The 20,802-nt window shown below is 39.3% G+C and overlaps 1 protein-coding gene across 2 annotated transcripts; it reads right to left on the bottom strand.

Annotated features, from left to right (window-relative positions):
• Positions 1-40: 40 nt before the first annotated feature.
• ARMC10 (armadillo repeat containing 10) lies at positions 41-15,552 on the bottom strand. 2 transcript variants are annotated; one of them, XM_025165881.2, is made up of 6 exons: positions 14,988-15,552; positions 12,554-12,699; positions 11,392-11,526; positions 5,951-6,127; positions 4,328-4,399; positions 41-3,146 (listed from the first exon to the last, which is right to left on the bottom strand). In XM_025165881.2, exons 1-6 carry the CDS (start codon positions 15,217-15,219, stop codon positions 2,868-2,870), a joined length of 1,041 nt encoding a protein of 346 aa, XP_025021649.2. In that variant the 5' UTR covers positions 15,220-15,552; the 3' UTR covers positions 41-2,867. The 2 variants fall into 2 exon arrangements, with proteins under 2 accessions (XP_025021649.2, XP_007426993.2); XM_007426931.4 differs by having other exon boundaries at positions 12,554-12,702; positions 14,988-15,551.
• Between the last annotated feature and the right edge of the window lie 5,250 nt (positions 15,553-20,802).

Here is a 20,802-nt window from a genome sequence, read left to right as displayed (position 1 = left end):
CGTGCTGTCATTGAGTCGTTTATTTTTTAATAAATAGATTCAGTTTGGCATAGTACTTAAGGTGTTGGACTAGAAACAGAGAGTGAGTTCTAATCTTCCGCTGGGCATGAAAGGTGGCTGGGCAAGTTTGTGCCAGTCCCTCTCTGAGCCGAACCCACCTCCCAGAGTGGTTGGTATGGGGAAAATAGGAAGCAGAAGCATTATGCACACCACACTGAGTTGTACAAAATAAAGGTAGAAAATAAATCTAATAACAATTATTTTTAAAAAATTATATGACGTGGCTAACAATAATTGCTCTGACAAGCTAATTACTTTTAAATACTTCTCTAAAAATGTTTGTCACTTAACATCTTGCAATTACATCTATGCAAATGACATTTCAATATACTGTTTGCAGTTTATATTGTTGCATGGAAATGTCACTCTTTGAAATACAGGCAGGAGGTCTAGTTTCGTTTTGTGTTAAATACCACAATCCATATTCCTCGAGTATGCTTCTCCTTCAGCTATATGAGTCTAAGATAAGAATTAAGATTTTCCATATGGCTGTGTGATACAGAGGTAAAGTTGTTGGACTAAGATTCTAGTTCACCCTTTGCCACTGAAGTTTATTGGGCGACTTTGAGACAGCCACAGTCTCAGTCCAACCTACTTGAAAGGGAGGTTGTTATGGGGGAAAAATAGAAGAGAGAGGACTATGTACACCATCAGGATCTCCTGAACAAAAAGGCAGGATATAAATTTGACGAATAAACAAGTAAAAAATGAAATTATTTTGGCATACTACAATATGAGAGCATTCTATTTTCCCTTGCAATTACAATCACATGCCCTGCATGCATAAACAACTGAGTGATACGTTCATTCTTCTATGGAGTGTAAAATCTGTGTCATGATTGCTGCGAGAAACATGCAATTTGTATCAGGGATATGCTGCAGCCTGTTTTGTCCTTGGGCCGCCGACAAGGTCATTGACATTGATATATTGGAATAATTGGGATTTTATTAATCCCTCTTTGCAACTTGCAATGTGCTTTGGAAGTGTTAGGGCTATATAAATAATTAATTTAGGCAATCCTTTGACAATACTGAATGTTATTACAACTATACACTTAAACCATTTTCCATAAAATCAGATTAACCAAAGGGAAAATAATGATTAGGAGTTCAGCTCATTCCCTACTATTCAAACTTAATATTTGCACTAGTGCATAAGTGCTTGGTATGGATATAGGATACAGCTATCCAATATGCTCTGCAACACAGTGACTAACCAAATGTTTTCCGGAAACTCGCATGTAAAGCATTTAGGACGCTTTAAGACTGATTGCCCTAATTTTTCGTTAGATTGTCTAGTCATCTTTTAAAACCACTTGAAGCGATGGGCATTACTGTGTCTCATCGTTGTGAAGTCCACAGGTAAAAAGTATGTGGATTGGTGGGCCCCATCAAAATTTTTAGAGCACGCTGCCGGTTCATAAAATTCTTGCCGTGAGTGGTGAGGATCCCTGCTCACAATTGGCTTGCTGTAGTGAAAGGAAGCACTGTACAAAACAACCATTTATCCAAAGGCAACAGGTTCAGCTTGCTCCTCTGTCCTGAGGCAGATGCTAATATAATGATGGTGGAAGAACATTTATCCAATTTTCCTCAACATATGCATTTCTGTACATCTATCAAGTGTCTCTCTCAAATGTTTTCTACCGAAGTTTTACTAACCCCAAATATAGTCTTGTCTTATAGGAGAGCTGGTTTAGCCTGTGAATGTCTGTTGACCTTTTCAACACTTTTTTGCTTTTTGAAATGTGATGAGAGATGGGCAGTGTTCCAAATGTGATTGCTTCAGAGCAGGATCTAAGAATATTACTGTTTTACAGGGGTGTGCTGGGTACTGTACGCAGAAGGATTTTTTTAAAAAGCCAAGATGGTGCCATACCCGTGACTGAAAAAGTACCCCCTTTAATGTGCTGTGACACATGTAAAAAGGGTGGAGTTTCAATCACATGGTTGTGGCCACTATCCTGACTTTTTTGATCTCTCCTTCACGGACACCCCTGCTGTTTTATATTTGCAGTTTCATTTTGTCCCCTTCCGACTGAAAACTAGCATGGAATTTACACTTTTAACAGCTGCTGCGTGCTATGCTGACACTTTTATGGAGCCATCAATCACAACACGAAGATCCCTTTCTTGGTAAATCCTTATCAGTTTTTATTTGATGTGTTCATCACTTTATGCTCACTTACAATGAACTGTTGTTTTTCCATGCAGGGATAAGTCATTTTGTAGCTTTTCACATCCCCCTTGTTTTGTTTTACCACCCTGAAGAATCTGGTTGCTGCAAACGTGGCCATCATGCTACTTCCTCAAGTTAAGGTTATTTATGAATAACTTTAAAAAAATACAGATCTACCAGTGTGAAAATTGTTCATTTATTATTCTTTTGTTTATTGCATTTGTTTCAGTTTTTTCCTTACTTTACCACTCGAGATGGCATACTCCTTCCTACAGGAAAAACAATACCTTTAGTCCTAAATCTATAGATCTCTGGATTCTTCATGGCATCATTCCTGATTGCTGGTCGTGATAGCTTAGATAGATAGGGCTCATAGCTCAACCTCACTTGGAGGGTCCCAAAGGTTGTTCTAAAGTTCCAAATTATTTTGGGGTCTGTGTGCTGGTCCTTCATTGACTTTCTTTTTTCTTTCAGAGTTGGGGGCAGTTCTATACATATAGAAGGGAATGCTCGGGACTAATACAGTTCTCCCAGTTACAAATGAGGAAACTTTACACAGGTCAATACGTAGTCATTGGAAGTAGTCATTTATATATTCTTTAGGCAGTTCAGGATTTTGAAGACTGAATTATTGAGGTTGACCTGAATGCTGACATTGCTGCGTAATTAGTTCTGCAACTTGTTCTTTAACTTCCGTGTCATCATGATATAACAAAGATGCCAGTTTTTGAGTATATAGAGAGTTCCCTGAGAGAATAGAAAAAATTGAGCCTTCACTGTATTGATAGTGGATAATAGCACTCTTCTCATTTTTCATGGACTTTGTCAAGTTTGTGGCAAATGCAAGGACTCTGAGCAAAATGTCTTTGTTTACGCTGCTGTCAAGCAGAGACGGGAGAAGAGGTGCCTGGAAAATTGAAATACATGCAAAAAAGGTGGGTCATGTTCATGAATAATAAGTTTAAATGAATAGTGTGAATTTATTGACGTGTACTTACTCATTTAAGAAAATTAACACCAAATAGATCATAGTAATACACTATTTTGAATGGTCCCAATGGCTTCATAGCCAATTACATGTTGGGCCGCTTCAGGGAGCATAATTCCTGAAAATGCACTGGTTTATACTTTATGCCTTAAAAAAAAATCTGAATTCTAGAATGGGATTGCATGGAAAATTTCTATTCCCATTTCAAGGCCACAATGCTAATGTCACTTAAATAACTTCACTGATTATTTGTAAACAACAATAACAAAAAAAAATATCCTAGGCTACTATAATGAATAGTATTTGGGTGCATGCTATTCATCACTTATCATTCTATGCACTTACACTAATATATTTGTCTGTCATAAAAACTGAACCACCTTATTTTTAACAATCATTGTTCTGGCTCAGAGCCTGGAATATGCCATCCTCTGCAATAGTTTACTACTATAGAACTAGAGGCTAAGTATTCCACTACTGATTCTCTCTCCCTGTTTGGAACATATGCCAGAATAGTCAGATGCTGTAAGTTTTATCTTGCTTTCCCCTTATCAGATAATGAGCTTAACATTACATATAATGTAGCTAAATTTGTGTTGCAGCTATTAAAGCACACAAATTATCATAGTATTAGAACTGAGGTAACCAAGAATAAATATGCCCAGATGAGTTATGTTATACTGTGCTGTATCATTAGAATTTTACATATGTTTATAATAAGTTTTTACATTATTGCAATGTAATTTTGTTGTCCACCTGTTTTTATTGTTCTGATAACAAACTGAATAAATCTGTCTGTCCTCTTGAGGGATATTCAATGAGGCAATTAGCCCCACCATTTTATTTTATATTATATTATATTTTTAAATTAAACAAGCTAAACCTATACTGTCTGTTGATATATAAAATAGGCATGCACTATAACTACAGCTTACAACAGTGTAGGCGCATAGAAATTTCAGCAGCTATGCAATGAAAGGCAAAAGTTTTCCTTCAAAATTAGTAGGAATTCATATTATAAGAAATAAAATGACTGACTGAATGAATGAAACAGTCAAACAAGAAACTCTGGAAGGAGGACAAAATAAAAGTAGTTTTACCTGTGAATTAAGTAGATGTTCTGCCATAGCTGGGTTTGCTGATAAATTCACAAGCACTTTTAGAACTTGAACCTGCAGTATAGAAAAAGGTTTCTCTGACTCATCTATGAAATTAATTATGTGTCAGAACTACATTTTATGGACAGCTAAGATTTAAATGTAGTAGGTAGCTTAGAAGTATCAATTTAAGAGAACACCATAAACCTTTTTAGAAATGTATGTCTCACTTTTCTTACTGGTTCAAAGGTTGGATCCAGAGTTGTATGGAAAAGAACCATGAAAACTAGTTGCCTGCATAAGTTCATGTAATTTTTGCCATATTCTTCAGAATTTGATCTGATCTATAGGACTGTAAGACTTCACTGAATGCTCCTGGAGAAAGGGCTGGAGTTGCACAAAAGAGGGGAAATTGCTAAGCAGATGATTGTGCAAGTGGATGTAATGGGCTGTGAGAATAACCTTGATGAGGAGCGGGGAGAGTCACAGCCAAGGCAATGGTCAGATAAGAGAAATCTCAGCCCAAAGTAGGAACGGAATGTGAGAAAGTGTCTCAGACTGGACCCTCCCTAGTTCTCTTTAGGATAAAGGCAGGGAGGGAAGAAGCACATTCGAAGTTGAAAGATTCTGTTACTGTGACCCTACTGTAAAGTAGTTTTAGTATTCATGACTTAGGTGTTCAAGTCTGGTCTACCTTGAAGGGCTGACAGTCAAAGAGAGTGGAAGCCAGCAACGCATCACACTCACTTCCCAAACGTAATAAAACTTCACTGCCTTTTAATAAAATTTGTTAGTCAGAAAAGGTGCTACCAGATTCCTGATTTTTCACAAACAGAAAGAGCCCTTTTGTTCAAAAAACATAGCCTTAGATAAAACTAAGACTTCCCATTATCAGAAAGTAAATCTGACTGAAATTTGAACTCAACACAACATGGTAGTGAGTAACATGTAGGATGGTCTGTCAAGACACCCTTGTATTCAGTAGCATCACAAGTTAATCTGAATTGCAATGCAGCAGGAAGGGCAGTATTACTGTTGTCTTCTGCAATCCCTTACTCTTTGAACCAAATCTCAACAGAATGTTGACAGCCATTTTTTTCAGAATTATAGATCAATACTGAAGTGCCAAGAAGTCATGGCTATCTCCTATGCTTAGTAGGGAAGTTATGAGTGATTCAAATAGTGTTTTTCTGTTAATGATCAACCAGCAGTTTCTATAATATTCATGTTTACATGACTTACCAGTTAGATTTGACTAAGATTTTATTTAAGTTTGGAAAGGCCAAATAGTTACATTGCATTCTCACTTTTATACTTATTCCATTCCAGGAAAAAAACATTGACAAGACACATTTTCCACTCTATAGCGCAAATGTAGGCAGAAATATTACAGTACAATTCCCATAATCCTTATGATTAGCTATAGTTGCCAAGGCTATTAAGAATTATAATCTAAAACATTGGATGATCTATCCCTACCTTGGCTGTAGATCAATGGTTATTTTGTTTGCACTCTTACTATTTAGTTTCAAAGTAATTTAGACCTATACAGAGAACTAACCAAAAAAACTAAATACTGAAAGTTTTCCTTCTTCTACTTAACAATAGAACAGTGGAATATTGTACCTGAGTTCTTTCATTTCCTTCAAATAACAAGTTCAGAAAATTTGGTATGAAGCTAGTCATCATGTAATGATAGTCATTAATAACAGAGATATTGGTTAAAAATCGAAGGCCAGCTAACTGCAATTCAGAGTTCAGGAAAGATGCATCAACTTCCTCACACACTTCGGTAATATATATCTAAGGGAGAGAACATAAAAACAAAAATATTTTTAGCAATATATTACTACAAAGCCACAGAGACTAACATTGCAATATCAGCTCTTTAAGATAGACTGGAAACAATTCTTTGATGCTATCACACAATCTCATAGCTACTTGTAAGGAGAAACTGTCAATCAAGTTTTCAGTCTTCTACCAATCAACCTCCCACCGATATAAAACTGGTACTGTAACTCAACCAATTCAGGCCTGGAGGAGACTCACCCCACTGGGATACAGGAAACCAATCTAGCCCAAGTTTCAAAATCAATCATTAAACATACTATTAAAAGAAAAGTAAAAGAAAGCACGTAAGGCAAGGAAATTGCTCGTACCAACATACACACAGATTACTGGTCTACCTGAATATATACCAAGCAGCCTGACATAGCAAATACATAGATGGGTCAAGATCATTTTGAGCTTTTTAAAATGGGAAGAACAGCTCAGGGGCAACTGTTCAAAGACTTCTGCTATCTAGTCAGCTAAGGAGCTAACATCCAATGAAAAATACCATGGAAAAAATAATTGGAAAGTTAATTAATAGAAAAAGACTGTAACGAATAGAAAAATACCTTCCATTCTTTAGGGAAATGTTATTCTTCCTAATTCTAGCTAAGGTAAAAACAGAGTTCCATCCCCTTATTTTTCATTAAAAAGTCAATACAAACAGTCCCCTACTTGCAAACTTTCGTATTGCAAACTTTCACCGATACAAACAAGGTAGACCCAGAAGACAGAACCGGAAGTCAGGCCGGAAGTCGGGATGGCAGGAAAGGGTTAGTTTGTAGCACGCTCCACTGCTGGGTAAGGCAGGAGAGGGGGCAGTGGCAGAGGACAGAGGGGGGTCTCCTGCCTTGCCCAGCAACAGAGCAACCTGCGCCCCACCAGCTCATCCTTCGCTCCCCTCTCCTCCGTTACCACCCCCTCTTTTGCCTCATCTGGAGACGCACTGGCAGCAGAAAATAGGGCTCCTTTGCCTGTACCGCTGCTCTGCCTCCTGCTTCTTCTTTTTTTTTACTTTTTACTTGGTTGGACTTACGAACAAAACAGACTTACGGACAGCCTCTTGGAATGTACCCTGTTCATAAGTAGGGGACTATCTGTATGCGCCTTTGTCTTCTAGCAGTTGGGTATATCTAATTCTGGAAGCTAGGTTCCAAGTTATGGTTAAGCAGAAAGAGTTTCTTAAGAACTGTCAGAACACAGGTCCCAATTAGCACACAACACAGCCTTCGTGCAGTAGGCTTTTCCCAGCTTTGTAAATATGTCAGGAGAGGTGATGGAAAGTGTCTAAGTTGGCACAATTCCAGGTCCATAAGGAGTTCATTTCACTTCCATTTATGCCAGTTTTTGCTTGAGGCAAATATTTCTAGCTGGATGTAGTGAAGTCTATTTATGCAGCAAAAGTCAAGAAAAGAGATGAGCAGCACCAGGATTTATTTTTAGGTAAAACTCAGATCACATCCCTTTGTGGTCTGAGCGGTTTCATGACATGACTTTAAATACTTTCAGAAAACATATGGAATTTTTAAAATAATATAAGCTTTATATATACATTTGTAGATCCTTCTGTTCAACAATGAAATCACACTAATAGTTAAAGATAGACAATTAAAAGAAACACATTTGGTATGATTGCTGCTCTTATGAGTCATTGGATGCAATCTTTTTTCAGCATGTGCAAAATTTTTAGATCAACCACTGAAATATATAAAGCAACAATGCTGTATTTCAGGTCATATCATGTTCAGAAGTGCAAAGTTGCATTAACACTGGTATTAAATTAGAGTTGCAACTTCATTAATATTTATATGGACTTGAGTGAAAGGTAGTAGAGACCTCTCATTTCCTTCTCTTTCTCCTTCACTTATAAGAGGTTCTCCTGAAAACGTCTTCCCAAAATATAAGGTAAGATAAGGTAATGCCCACTCCCAAAATTGGACCACCTGGTCCCAAACCTGACAGCTTTCTGGTGCAAGGCTAAGATCTCCTATAAATGCAAATATCTGGTTTTACCATGCTGATGTTTTTACTATTACTGATGGTTTTAAATTATTTTTGTATTGTCTTTTTCATGTGTTGTATTTGTTATTAATTTTATATTACTAACGATCAACCTGCATCCCTAGTGTCTGGGCTTTCACTTTAATCATCTCTATATTTAAAAAAGGTAAGAAACATGACCCAGTTAATTATCATCCACAAAGTCACATCAATACTTCAGTAAGCTAAAAGCCAGATAAAATGTATTGGAAACTTCTGGACTAGCTGGAAGATGAGAACCTTAACAGCTGAGGGACAGGCAGGATTTAGAGCAGGACACCCTGCGCTTGATCACCTGACTGAAAAACAGCTGTGTTTGCTCTTTTTGTAGACCACAAGCAGGCCTTTGGCTCAAACTCCAGAAAACCCTTTGGAACAATCTTCTATAATTGACAGACATCTTCTCACTCTTTTATGTGCACTTCATACAAATACCAGCCCCAGGGTGAGATGTAACATAGCAGACCATCTCTCAGCTGTAAAGCCAATTAGCAAGGATCCTAATTGTATCCTGGCCCCAATATTATTTATTATATTAATACACTAGCAGGGTACGAACATCATCCCTTGAAACTGGTAAATAGGCCCATAACTATACTGCTTTATGCAGATGATGTACTGTATTTTTCCGACTATAAGATGATACTTTTTTCTAAAATCCTTACGCTAAAAATTGAAGGGCGTCTTATTCAAGGAAGCAAGCCAAGGAGAGAACCGCACGGTTGCAAAACTGCCCATACTTTGTCTCCGCAAACAGGCTTCCTCCTATTTCTAGCCTCCAATCACGAGTGAAATAGCTTGACTCTGCAAACAGGCTTCCTCCAATCATGAGCCTCCAATCATGAGTGAAACTGCCATACTGTCTCTGCAAACAGGCTTCCTCTAATCACAAGCCTCCAATCACGAATGAAACTGCCCATACTGTCTCTGCAAACAGGCTTCCTCTAATCACGAGCCTCCAATCACGAGTGAAACTGCCCATACTGTCTGTGCAAACAGGCTTCCTCCAATCATGAGCCTCCAATCACGAGTGAAACTGCCATACTGTCTCTGCAAACAGGCTTCCTCTAATCACGAGCCTCCAATCACGAGTGAAACTGCCCATACTGTCTGTGCAAACAGGCTTCCTCCAATCACAAGCCTCCAATCACGAGTGAAACTGCCATACTGTCTCTGCAAACAGGCTTCCTCTAATCACGAGCCTCCAATCACGAGTGAAACTGCCATACTGTCTCTGCAAACAGGCTTCCTCCAATCACGAGCCTTATGTAATTGACGTCAGCTGATGCTGAACAAACCAATTAGAGGAAGTCTGTTTGCAGAGACAAGCTATCAGCAGTTTCACTCATGACTGAATGTAATCAGTTATGCAAAAGAGCATGGAAATAGAGCTGCAGAGAGATGGTTTGGACCTCCTCCCACCAAATGTATCAGGTAAATGTTATCTAATCACTAAATAAAAATGTGTTCTGCACTATCTTTAAAATATTGATTTCTTAATTTTGGGTTGAAAAAGTGGGGGTCTTGTACATGGGGGCGTCTTATTGACGTAAAAATACGGTAATTCTATCACAAACACCAGCTGGACTGAGAAGGACCATAAGGGTGCTCTCCCACTTTTGCAAGGAGCACTTACTGCAAATCAGCTATGAGAAAAGTAAGAGTGTGCACTTTGTAGAGTTTTTAAAAAGTGTCCTGGAGACTTAATGGAAAGTGTATCAAACACTATGTTTCTCATACTTGGGTTCTGTGATGCAACATTCAGGGAAGCTAAATACCCACTATATCCAGAGAGGTTCAACAACAATCCTCTTGATTTTCTTCTCAAGAGGCACAGAATTTATTCCAGCTGCTCTGAGTCCATCTGAAGCCAAATTATTGATCCAGCTTCTATATGGGGCTTGGTTAATTCCAGGCTCTAAGTACATTAAATTAGAAAGAGTGTGAACAAATTTCTTCCCAGTAATATTCCAGATTGTAAGATGTATTTCTAATGCAGCCTTACAGAGGGCTGAAACAAGAGCATGGTTGTATATTTAAATGCTGGCTAAAGATTAATTTCCAACCTTCAGGCTTGACATCTCTTCCCCCCACCCCCAAATTTCAATCCACCTGGAAGCAACCAATTGGACATAAAAGACAGAAACGGGCTTTGCAGCAAGAGTACTGCTGTCGCTGGGAAAGAACAGGCCATGGCAACTCTTAGACACAGAATCATTGACATGGAATTGCAAACTGAATATAGTAAAATATCAGCTGGCATAAAACTGGACCATAGTAAGATCCACACCAATCTGGCCCAATACCTTAACTAGCTTACAGTTAATAAATTTCATAGAGCCTTTTTACTGCTGCACTTCGACATCATGCCTGGAGGGCAAGTGAGAAAATTCCTTATGCAGGCTTGCCCCTGCCAGTCTGGGAATACTGACTCACTGGCCTGTAACTTCTATAGAGATACACCTACGGAGCTTTTAAACACCTCTCATTAGGCCATTCTCTCAACATCCAGGTTAATTTTATGTAAATTTCTTTGTGGTAGATAAGCTCTAAAATAACACAAGCTGTTGCCAAGTTGGCATTTGTAGCCTATAGAATGCTTATTAATGGCAAATTAATTTGGGGTTGATCTTTTTCCACTGTATTGCATAAAGTACTAGAGCGTTATATTGTTTTACCTTATTACATAGTATTTTTCTGTTTTATCTACCTTATTTTATTGTATTTAATCTAATTATTCTGATACATATGTTGGGTCTGTCACTGGTAATACAGTAATTGAATTGAAAATATAATCACCACAGGCATGGTAGAGGGGTTAATGATATCAAAATGGCAGGTGCAACCAGGAGATCAATGCTCTATCCCTATTTATGTGCTGCGATGCATGTGATACATGTTAAAATGTGGTAGGGCTTTGATCACTCATTCATAGTCATCATTTTGAGGTCACCGTCCTGCCCTGCAGATGCCCCTTCTAATCACTAGAACAGGTCTCCTGAGAGTTTTAAATTGAAAGATAGCATATAATTAAAAAAAAAAATTGTCCTAAATAATATTCATCTGATCAATATCACTTTATATATATTTATTTATATATTTCTCAATAAGAATAAAACTGGTACTGCCACTGCATTAAGTTCTTTAGAAACTTTATTCACATACATGTTCATTATACAGTGTTATTTTAAACTTACCTTTACTTCTTCTTGATTTTTAGTATTCATACTCAAGTTATTAAGTGCATTTAGTGCTTTCTCTTTAACACTGGTGACAGGAACTGAAAGCATTTTTCCAATCAGAGAGAGGCCACCTAAATATCGAATGATATCCTACAAATTAAATAAGTAGAAATATATTGTATATAATTATCTTAACTCCTAAAGTCCAAAAAAAATCCTGTTAACAAACTAGACTTCTCTCTAATTTATAAAAATGACTGTTCCTAATAGCCATGTTATTTTAAAATAAAGTTCAAAAATAAATAATGTAAGGGAGGTAAAACACAGAAAAGTCATGATCATATGATCACTTCCAAAGAGATGTTCACAGGATTTCTGAATGCATGCAACTATTTAATATCTCAAGCCATCCTATAATTATGAAATTGCTTTCTATTAATGCAGAAGATTATTTATATCTTGCCACTGCTGTGATATTTTCTTCTATCTTGATTTCTAGTAATACTGTCACCATTTCTTTCACTGAGTGTATCAGCTCATTTCTTCTACAACAGAGGTGGTCAACATTTTTTGACCCGGCTGCTGACAGCATGATGTCACCAAGGAGAAGAGCTAAATTTCTGGCACTTTTTTTTGGCATATTCTGCACCTGGAGAAGGTCTAAAGAATCAAGAATGCCTTAAGCCAACAGCATCCATTTCCCTCTTAAAACACCAACAAACTCTTCAGAGTCAAAAAAAAAAAAAAAGAATCAGAATGATTAGCCCATTTCTACTCTAGCATTGAGGTGGAACAAGTTGCTCTCATCCCCTTAGCAGGCTATCACTGAAACAGCAGAACCCTTATCCATAAACTTCTTGCTGCAGATTCAGTTTAGAATTATGGATGCATTACAAAAGCCCAGATAGCCTTTTCCTAACACTATACTGCAGCATACCATAAGATTATTATTTTCAAAGATTGTATCCCAATTTTTGACTGAATATTCTCAGTCTCCAATGATAATTACATTGCTTTCCTTTTTTACCATGTTATTACAATGGATTGGATTCAGACTTAAATCTCATTAATTTCTAAGAATCAATTAAATATGACCAAACCATTTATTCCACCTATTATTTTTTATCTATTATAGTGTTCTCTAAATTGTGGAATGAAAACGAAAAACAGCACTTACCTGATTTACAGAGAATGCTGCACTATTGCTCAGGGTAACCAAGACCTGTTCTTGAACCAAAGGATCCTCTGTAGTCTCGAGTATATGAAGAAGATTTCCAATGTGATATGCCTCAAGACCACTGGGTGATTTTGAAAGATCCTTCTCTGCTAATGTTAGAAAATAAATATTACACCTAATCACTTTTCTTCAAAAATAATGTAACTGAGATGATGGCAAAGGAGAAGAAGGGCTGGAGCAGGTTGTTAAATATGCTTATACTAAACAACAGTAGTGGAAAAGTTTACAATTGCACTTTTTGATTAACATACAGTATTCAGATGAATGTATAACACAAGCTATTAATTAACAGCAAACAAATTGACTATTTTTCAGAGTTTCTATCAACTAGAAATTTCAAAATGTCCCATAGTTATTATTGCACAGTGACCATATGAGGCCCATTCCACTCCTTCAGCTGATGGTGACATGCATTTATGTCTCTGGAGCAGAATATGAACTGTGCTTGTGGCAGTCAATCTGTTTCAGCCCATTTGGCAAGACTGCCAAAGACAGCAAGGGCTGTATGGACAGGTGCCTGTAATGGTATGTGAGAAAGATCTTGAGAAATGGGGCAAAGAGATGCTGCCTAGAGAATGGTCAGATAAGAGAGGGCTTAGCCCACAGCTGCATAATGGGTGGAGAAAGAGGCTCAGAAGGGACCCTCCCTAACTTCTCAGGTTGTAAAGGAGACAGCAGGAGATTTGTACTTTCAGACTTGCAGAAGATTCTGCAAGAACCTGTTCTTCAGATTCTGTTAAGGTAGCCTTACATAGAATTAGCTCATCTATTCATGTTACCTGTCTGGTCTACCTCGGAAGGCTGACATCAATCTCGTAAGTCTGAAAATACAAATCTCCGCCATCTCCTTTAGAGGAGATGTAAATTCAGGAGAGTCTTAACTCTAGCCCAATTTAATGTCCTCCCCACAGCTGTTTTGAAAGGGAAATATAGGAAAACATATGAAACCAGATATTGCCCCTGTGACATGGGTGCCATAGAAACCACAGCCCATGTTCTTTTGTATTGTCAGTTCTGCAGGAACATTCTCCACCAGTTGATTACCCCCCTTTTATTTAAATTTCCAGAGCATTCTGATAATTTTTATTTGCAATACCTGTTAAACAACCAAGATAAATTTATTTCTCTAAAAGTAGCAAAGTTCCGCTACATTATGAGTAAGCTTTGCTCACAAATGGTTGCCAGGTTATTGATGTTAGGGGGTAATTTTGCTTTGTTTGTTTTATAGAATGTATGTTTATTGGTTAATGACCGAAATAAAGTGTCTGTCTATATGTTCTATTCAGCCCCTCCTTTAGAATACCACCCCTTATTCAGTCATGCATTTCCCACCTTAGTATCATTCAATATTAGGAAATTCCTTCCTTCCTAGGGCCCCTTGACTGTTAGCTAAACACTTTTCCCTAGGTGAAGAAACAATCCTTGGAATGTACACCTTATCTTGTTTCTATGGGTACAGCTTCTTATCTATCAAGATTAAGTGAAAAAGGCCTCCAAGCTTACAGACTTGAAGAAAAGAATAAAATATGATTCAGAAATCCCTAGTTGTTGTTCAGTCATTAAGTCGTGTCCGACTCTTCGTGACCCCATGAACCACATCGCGCCAGGCCTTCCTGTCTTCACTGCCTCCCTGAGTTTGCTCAGTTTCATGCTCATTGCTTCAGGGATGCTATCTAACCATCTCATCCTCTGCCATCCCCTTCTCCTTTTGCCTTCCATCTTTCCCAGCATCAGGATCTTTTCCAAAGAGTCCTCTCTTCGCATTAGGTGACCAGAAATCCCTAATGAAAGTCTAAATGCTTCAATACTAAATATAAGAAATATATATATATGTGTGTGAATGCTAAATATAAAATATATTTTTATGTATTTATATAAACTCTATCACCATCATAGTCGCCATCTTGACTTTTTTGACCATACCTTGTGGACATCTCTGACCATTAATACTATGCTTCATTTGACCATTAATACTGTGCTTCATTTGCACTTCATTTCATGTTGTGCTTCATTTGCACAACACGCTAAGCTTAGTTAGAGTTAATCTTGGGTACAGCTTGGGGGGCTTAGTGTGTCCAATGTATCGTGCAAACTCAGAACATGGATTTATGCAGTACGCACAACCAGATTAAGGGCGTCGCTGGATCGCAGCCACTCCCATACACACGTACACGCTCTCTTCCCAAAGGGACATAACCCCCTTTCTAAGAAAAGCGGGGGGACCCACTCCATTGTGGTGATACGAGCCCCCGTTTTATACCGTTGAGTTCTCACGAGGGCAGCAAAACGCAAGACACGCCTTCTCTGGTGGGGGGAAAAAACCCTACACGTGGACCAGAAAAGGAGCTAAACGGGGAAAGGGACGGGGTCTGACCTTGCGGGCCGCCCCCAGAAGGGGCCTGGTCCTTGCTGGAAAACCCGGGACGCTCCGGGGCCTCTCCGCCGAGGGAGCCCAGCCGCGATTCCAAGTCCCTCGTCCCGGCGGAGGCTCTGCTGCTTCGCCTGGAAGCCGCCCAGTAAAGCCAATACCCAGCTCCGGCTGTTGTCACCGCCGCCGCCAGGCCCAGCAAGCCCCTTCGCAGCGCCGAGCCGCCCGACTCCCTCATGGCAGGCGGGAAAAGCTCCAAGCCTGCCGGTGGATCAGCCGTGCGGCCGCAACGGCCGGAAACGGGACGCCGCAGGGCGCCCTGGAAGAACTACAGCACGTGAGGAAGCGGCCCTCCGCCTCCTTCCTCTGCGCGCGGGGCTGGGCCGTCGTCGGGCGTCCGGGTGGCTCCGGGGAAACGGAGGCGAGAGAGGGCCTGTGCTCTGGTCAGCCGAGCCTCTGCTATCGCGGGGGGAGGGCTTTTGCCGCCCACCCCCCATGACTGCGGCGTCCCCGACCAAATCCGGCTAAGCATCGGAGTTGAAACGGAGCTGGCTTTGCTTGCCCAAACGACCTCCCCGGGTTCGGTCCAGGCGCCTTGAAGGGTTTGCCTCGGGGAGAACACGCCGGCGCACGCCCTTCAGACGTTGCCCCGCAGGGAGCAACCCGCGTCTCCCGTGGCTGCGGGGGGGGGGGAGGCGGGCGCGCGGACCGGGGTTGAGCCGGAGCGGCCGGTCAGAGGGGCCGTTGGCCGAGCGAAGCCAGGCTGAGGAGGGCGCGGGGGCGGTTGTCACCCGGCCTCCCAGCTGTGGGCAGCAGCGGACGGAGCCTCTCGGCCCGCCATGCCCGTGCTTCAAAATGGGGACCCCTCGCTGAGGGCCTATTTCAAGAAGCACGCCATCCCGGACATCTACGAGGTAAAGAAGCCGCCTCGGCTCCGGCTCAGTCGGGGTTTAAAGGCAGCCCCGCGCCCCCACAGAGTGGGGGGGGGGGTGTTAGACCGCGCTTCCCAGTAGACTGGCTTCCTGGGAGGTGGGGATGATGGGCGGTGTAGTAGGCACGTCAGGAGTGCTTCAGGTGGGAGGGCTCTGAGGCGTCTGTAGGATTTACAGGTAACCATGTGGGGTGGGGTGGGGGGGTGAAGGAAGACGCTGTGCAAGAAAATCAGTTTGTCCTCGAGTTTCAGTTATTTCAGCTCCTACCTGGCGGAAGCGAGACTTTAAAAGACACATTTAAGGGTTTGAAATCTTGGCAGTATACAGTCAAGTGCTTGAAGGGCATCATTGACCTATAATTAATACATTAATTAATTGCAATCCTAAGGATACTGATTTCCCTCTAGCCTGGACTGCTTTTAAATTAGGAGTAACAGAGACTATTTAGGCAATAGTAGGTTTCTGTGGGTTCTTGAAGTCCGCGTAGGAGGGTTGGAGAGCAAGAAAATAACTTATTTTATCCCTCAAATAAGATATTTTGGGGGAAGGAGCTTTGTTTACATACACAGGTGCCTAATTTTACTCCTGGGGTAAAGTAATAGCTGGATTTTGCCCTTAACTAACGGCATCTAGAAAAATAGCACTCTTCTCCATGGAAAAGAAGGGGATAAAAACAACGATAACAAGGCTAGGCAGGAAATGACAGTATAATATGTACCCCTGTGCTGGCTTTGAAATGAACTTTATAAACCTGAAATGGATTAATGAAATCACTAAATCACTGCATTTGGATCTAAACTTATCTAGATGTGCCAATGTATATAAATCAAAACAGTAATCTATACCATAAATAAACAGAATTATTCAGTGCTAAAATACCAACACCAACTTTGACAAATATTTATCATTTTCAAAAGAAAAGGTCATTATTTACTTAGGATTTTCTAAAATGAAAACTTAATATCAGGCTTTAGATATGTTTACACATACACAGTATTTGAAAAGTGATCCGAGTTTTGCTTAAAGCAAAAGCTTCCGTTTAGGTAGCTTTTAATAAGCAGTTTTCCTGTTGCTACTTTCATGAACCCCCTTTTTAAATATATTTTTGCTGCTTTATCTTTTCAAATGCCTTCCTAATCAATGTAATACAACAGGCCTCCTCTCTCAGAATTTGCCTTATCTAAAGGCAGAATGAACATCCTAGGATAATATCACTGATCAATGTATTAAATCGTACTACCATATTACATTAATGTCTGGAGAAATTGGAATATCATGGATAGCTGGGGCAGTTAGCAATTGGTGCTGGAAACTCAAAGCTTGCAGATAATTGCTAAGGTAAAAGTAACAGCTCAAGACCAAGAATTCTTAGGCCCTTTGTTTGAATCTAAGGGAAATACTGTATAAGGGATCTATCATTTCATCCTCCCCACACTCTATTACACTTTTATCATATATATGTAGTAATTAAATCTATACGATTAAATTTACCAGTCACGTGAGATGCTATATCATATTGAGTAATGTAAAGTTGTCTGTATCCAATTAAATGTTTATTTCTGTAATCATTTAAATGATTATTTGTTTACATCTATAAAGAGGGCTTGTAACTCCACCCCTCTTTATTCTGCCTCCAGTACTGAAATCTGTTAATAAACCACTTTGTGTTTCATTGTAATTGTATCCTAGTCTCTGGTTTAAACATATCTCTGGGAGAATTTTCCTTCAAAATTTAATGTCTGCCCATCCAAAAAGACTGGAACAAATTCCCCGATGTCTATATTGTTGTCTAAAGTATTTATCTGAAAAGCATTTATTGATTCTATCAAAATTTGAATAGCTTGTCCTGCGACATTTATCAGAAGAATGAAGAATATACTGTTTTTTGAAATTGTTTATTATCCCTTTTTAAAATGTAAGGTGACAATAGCTGTGTGAAATATGTAAGCAGCTACTTGAGGAAAAGAAAATTCTTTTCTGTGGAAAAATGAGAAGGAAATACAAAATACACCATGCTGTTACTGTATTAATTTGCTAGTTGGCTCAAGATTATGGTTAGTAGTAATGAATGAAATGGGATATTTGGCCAGTAGGTGGCAATTGCAGATTTATAATACAGTTTCCTAATCAGAAAGGAATTTAATGAACTAAAAATAATAACACGTTTAAATAGTAGAAATTTATCTATTTATGTGATATTCTACCCTTCTACTCAAGGAGGCTTCCACCAAGCCATTAAGACCTGGCTTTTCTCTCAGGCATTGGGCCATGATGGGAAGTGAGTTATTTGTGTTTTGAAAGAATAGTGTTAACAATGTTCGGTTTTTAAACCTTGTGTATTTTATTATTTGTATCTCTGATTGTTAGCCGCTTAGGATTGTTTTATATAATATGGGTGGCCATATCAATTTTTCAAAGAAATAAGTTCTGTTCCAAAGGATGGTTGGTATAAGTCAGTGTTGTCCAAACTTGGCCACTTTAAGATGAGTGGACTTCAACTCCCAAAATTCCCCAGCCAGCATGGTATAAGTGAATCAGCAGTGGGGACAGGCCATTAGGATTCTGTCAAGCAGCACCAAGCCCCAGGTTCCTGTGTTCCTATGTGGCCATCAGTACAGTCACTCAGAGGGGATTTGAAACATTCCTCGAGTTTCTTAATATGTTAAAATTAGGAATCCTTATTAATTGAAGCTATGATTTTTTAAAAATGTTTGATCCTGGCTACTTTAAACAAATTGTGGCCTTAATTAACCACAATTTGCCTTTTTGGAGATATAAGGAAAAACTCTGGTTGGTTAAATCAGGAAGGAGAGGCTTTAAGTCGTCTTGTCATGCTGGAAGAGGGGAGGAAGGGCAAAGCACCTAAGCCCAAGGGCTTTTTTTGCAGGAATGGGTTGTCACAGCAATAAAGCGATTAATTAAGGCCAACTTTACACATCATCTGTCTCCTCCTGCTCTTCTTTGACATATGTTTCCCTATTATTTTTTTTACTACAAAGAAATGTATATATTTTATTTGATCATGGTATCTCCCCTACCAGGTAGGTATTTAATTTTACCCCCTCATATTCCTACAACACTAATACCTCAGGTGCTTCCAGACTTTTGTTTTCTGAATGTCACAATCAGATGTATATTGCCATTAATCTAATTATCTGGTCAGAACTTTTACTTCTCAGACTGCAACGTGATTATTCCTTGCCCAGGAATGGGAAGACAGAATCAGCTGAGAAAGTGTCTCCCCTCAGCAAGGATCTGATGGCAATATCAAGAGGCCTCTGCAGAGAAGAAAATATTCCCACCCAGCAGGACTGGACAAAACTTTCAAAATAATTTTGAATGTGTGGGAGTGCACAGAAAACATTTCTTTCGGTGTTTGCAAATGAGTAGGTGTTATGGCTGTGCAAAGAGCTACTCTTTGCAAAAGGATGGTCATAAGCTTCCATGTTCTATCTTTGCTTGCTGCTTTAATAACTTACAAAGGACTTCTCTTTGCAAACAGCTGCATGTGAAGCCCATTCTCCCTCCATACGTGTGCCAGTGCAAGGACCATAAATTATCATTAAAAAAGATCATTAATGTATTATGGTAGCTCAAGTCACAGGGCTGACTACCAGGAGGGAGTCAAAAAAGTCAAGATGGCAGGTACAACCATGCAATCAAAACCTCACCCTTTTTTTACATATATTGTGACACACAAAAAAGGGTGGGCCTTTGATTGTATGGTTGTGTCTGCCATGTTGACTTCTGACTCCCTTCCTGCAGGCACTACTTGAGCAGTCAAGAATATCCACATTGGTGCCAGCACTTTGTGACTACACTCCTGTTTGTACTTGCACTTAATTATAGCACAATCATCCTCTGACAGCACTTACTTTCCCCCTTGGCCTATAATGTTGCCTTTATGTTATCCTCAGCCTGTGGGTAAGATACCATTCATTTGTTGCTCCTGTACCAGTGTAATAGTAATATTCCTCCCCCACCTTATTCCAACTGCCCAATGACAACCTCAAAATGTGCAAAATTTGTTAGGCTTAACTTCCCCCCACTAAGGTATGTCAGGTGACTTCACAGAGTTTGAGAACAGAGTCAGGATTGGCAATGAGGACAGCAATTTTTCTGCCAATATTGATTTTGTCAACTTCAGGGTGGGTTGGTAGCAGTTTACAGTGGGAAAAACCTCTGTACCTACCTAGTGTGAATGGGGTAGATTGTATTTGGGCAGGACTGCACTCATTCATATGATAGATGTGCAGGTAGATCTGCACAATTTTCACTTTTGACTCTCCAATATCTATGCATTCCATATTATTTGTTTGTTTGTTCGTTTGTTCATTAAATTTATACACTGCCCATCTCCCCCAGAGGGTGATTCTGGGCGGCATTCTATATGATCCACCTAGCGATGAAGAGAATATAAGAAGATGCAGCTCATGTTAACAGCAATTCTATGGACTATCCTTTCCAAAATAGGCAATTTCTTCTGCCAGAATTGGTAGAATTTAGAGTTCTTTGTCTGCAAAACTCCAAAACTCACCCACATGGCACTACATTATCCCTTAGCATTACTTTTGCACTGTTTCCATTTTATTTGCAATTTTCTATTCACACATATTAATTTTTGACTTCTTAAAATATTGTTGTAGAATATTTGGAGAAATAGTATTTCAATGACAAAAAGCAAAATGTATGATCCAGTCCAGTAGAGGGTGCAGTTGACAATCTTAAAACATCTCTGTAAATTAATATTTAAGAAATATGTGTACCTGTACTTGTAAGATTTCCTTCGATTTCCTCATTCCACTGTGAGAGTATTTCATTCCTATTGAAATCAATAGGAATTTAAAATTATGTTTTGGGTGCTGTTTTTACTCTTCTATTTTACTAGG

This window comes from Python bivittatus, unplaced genomic scaffold, assembly GCF_059951505.1.
Source record: "Python bivittatus isolate LINGU-HERP-01145 unplaced genomic scaffold, Pbiv_v1 ctg000120_np1212, whole genome shotgun sequence".
NCBI classification, from domain to species: domain Eukaryota; kingdom Metazoa; phylum Chordata; class Lepidosauria; order Squamata; family Pythonidae; genus Python; species Python bivittatus.
This window is presented reverse-complemented; position numbering and strand designations above follow the sequence as displayed.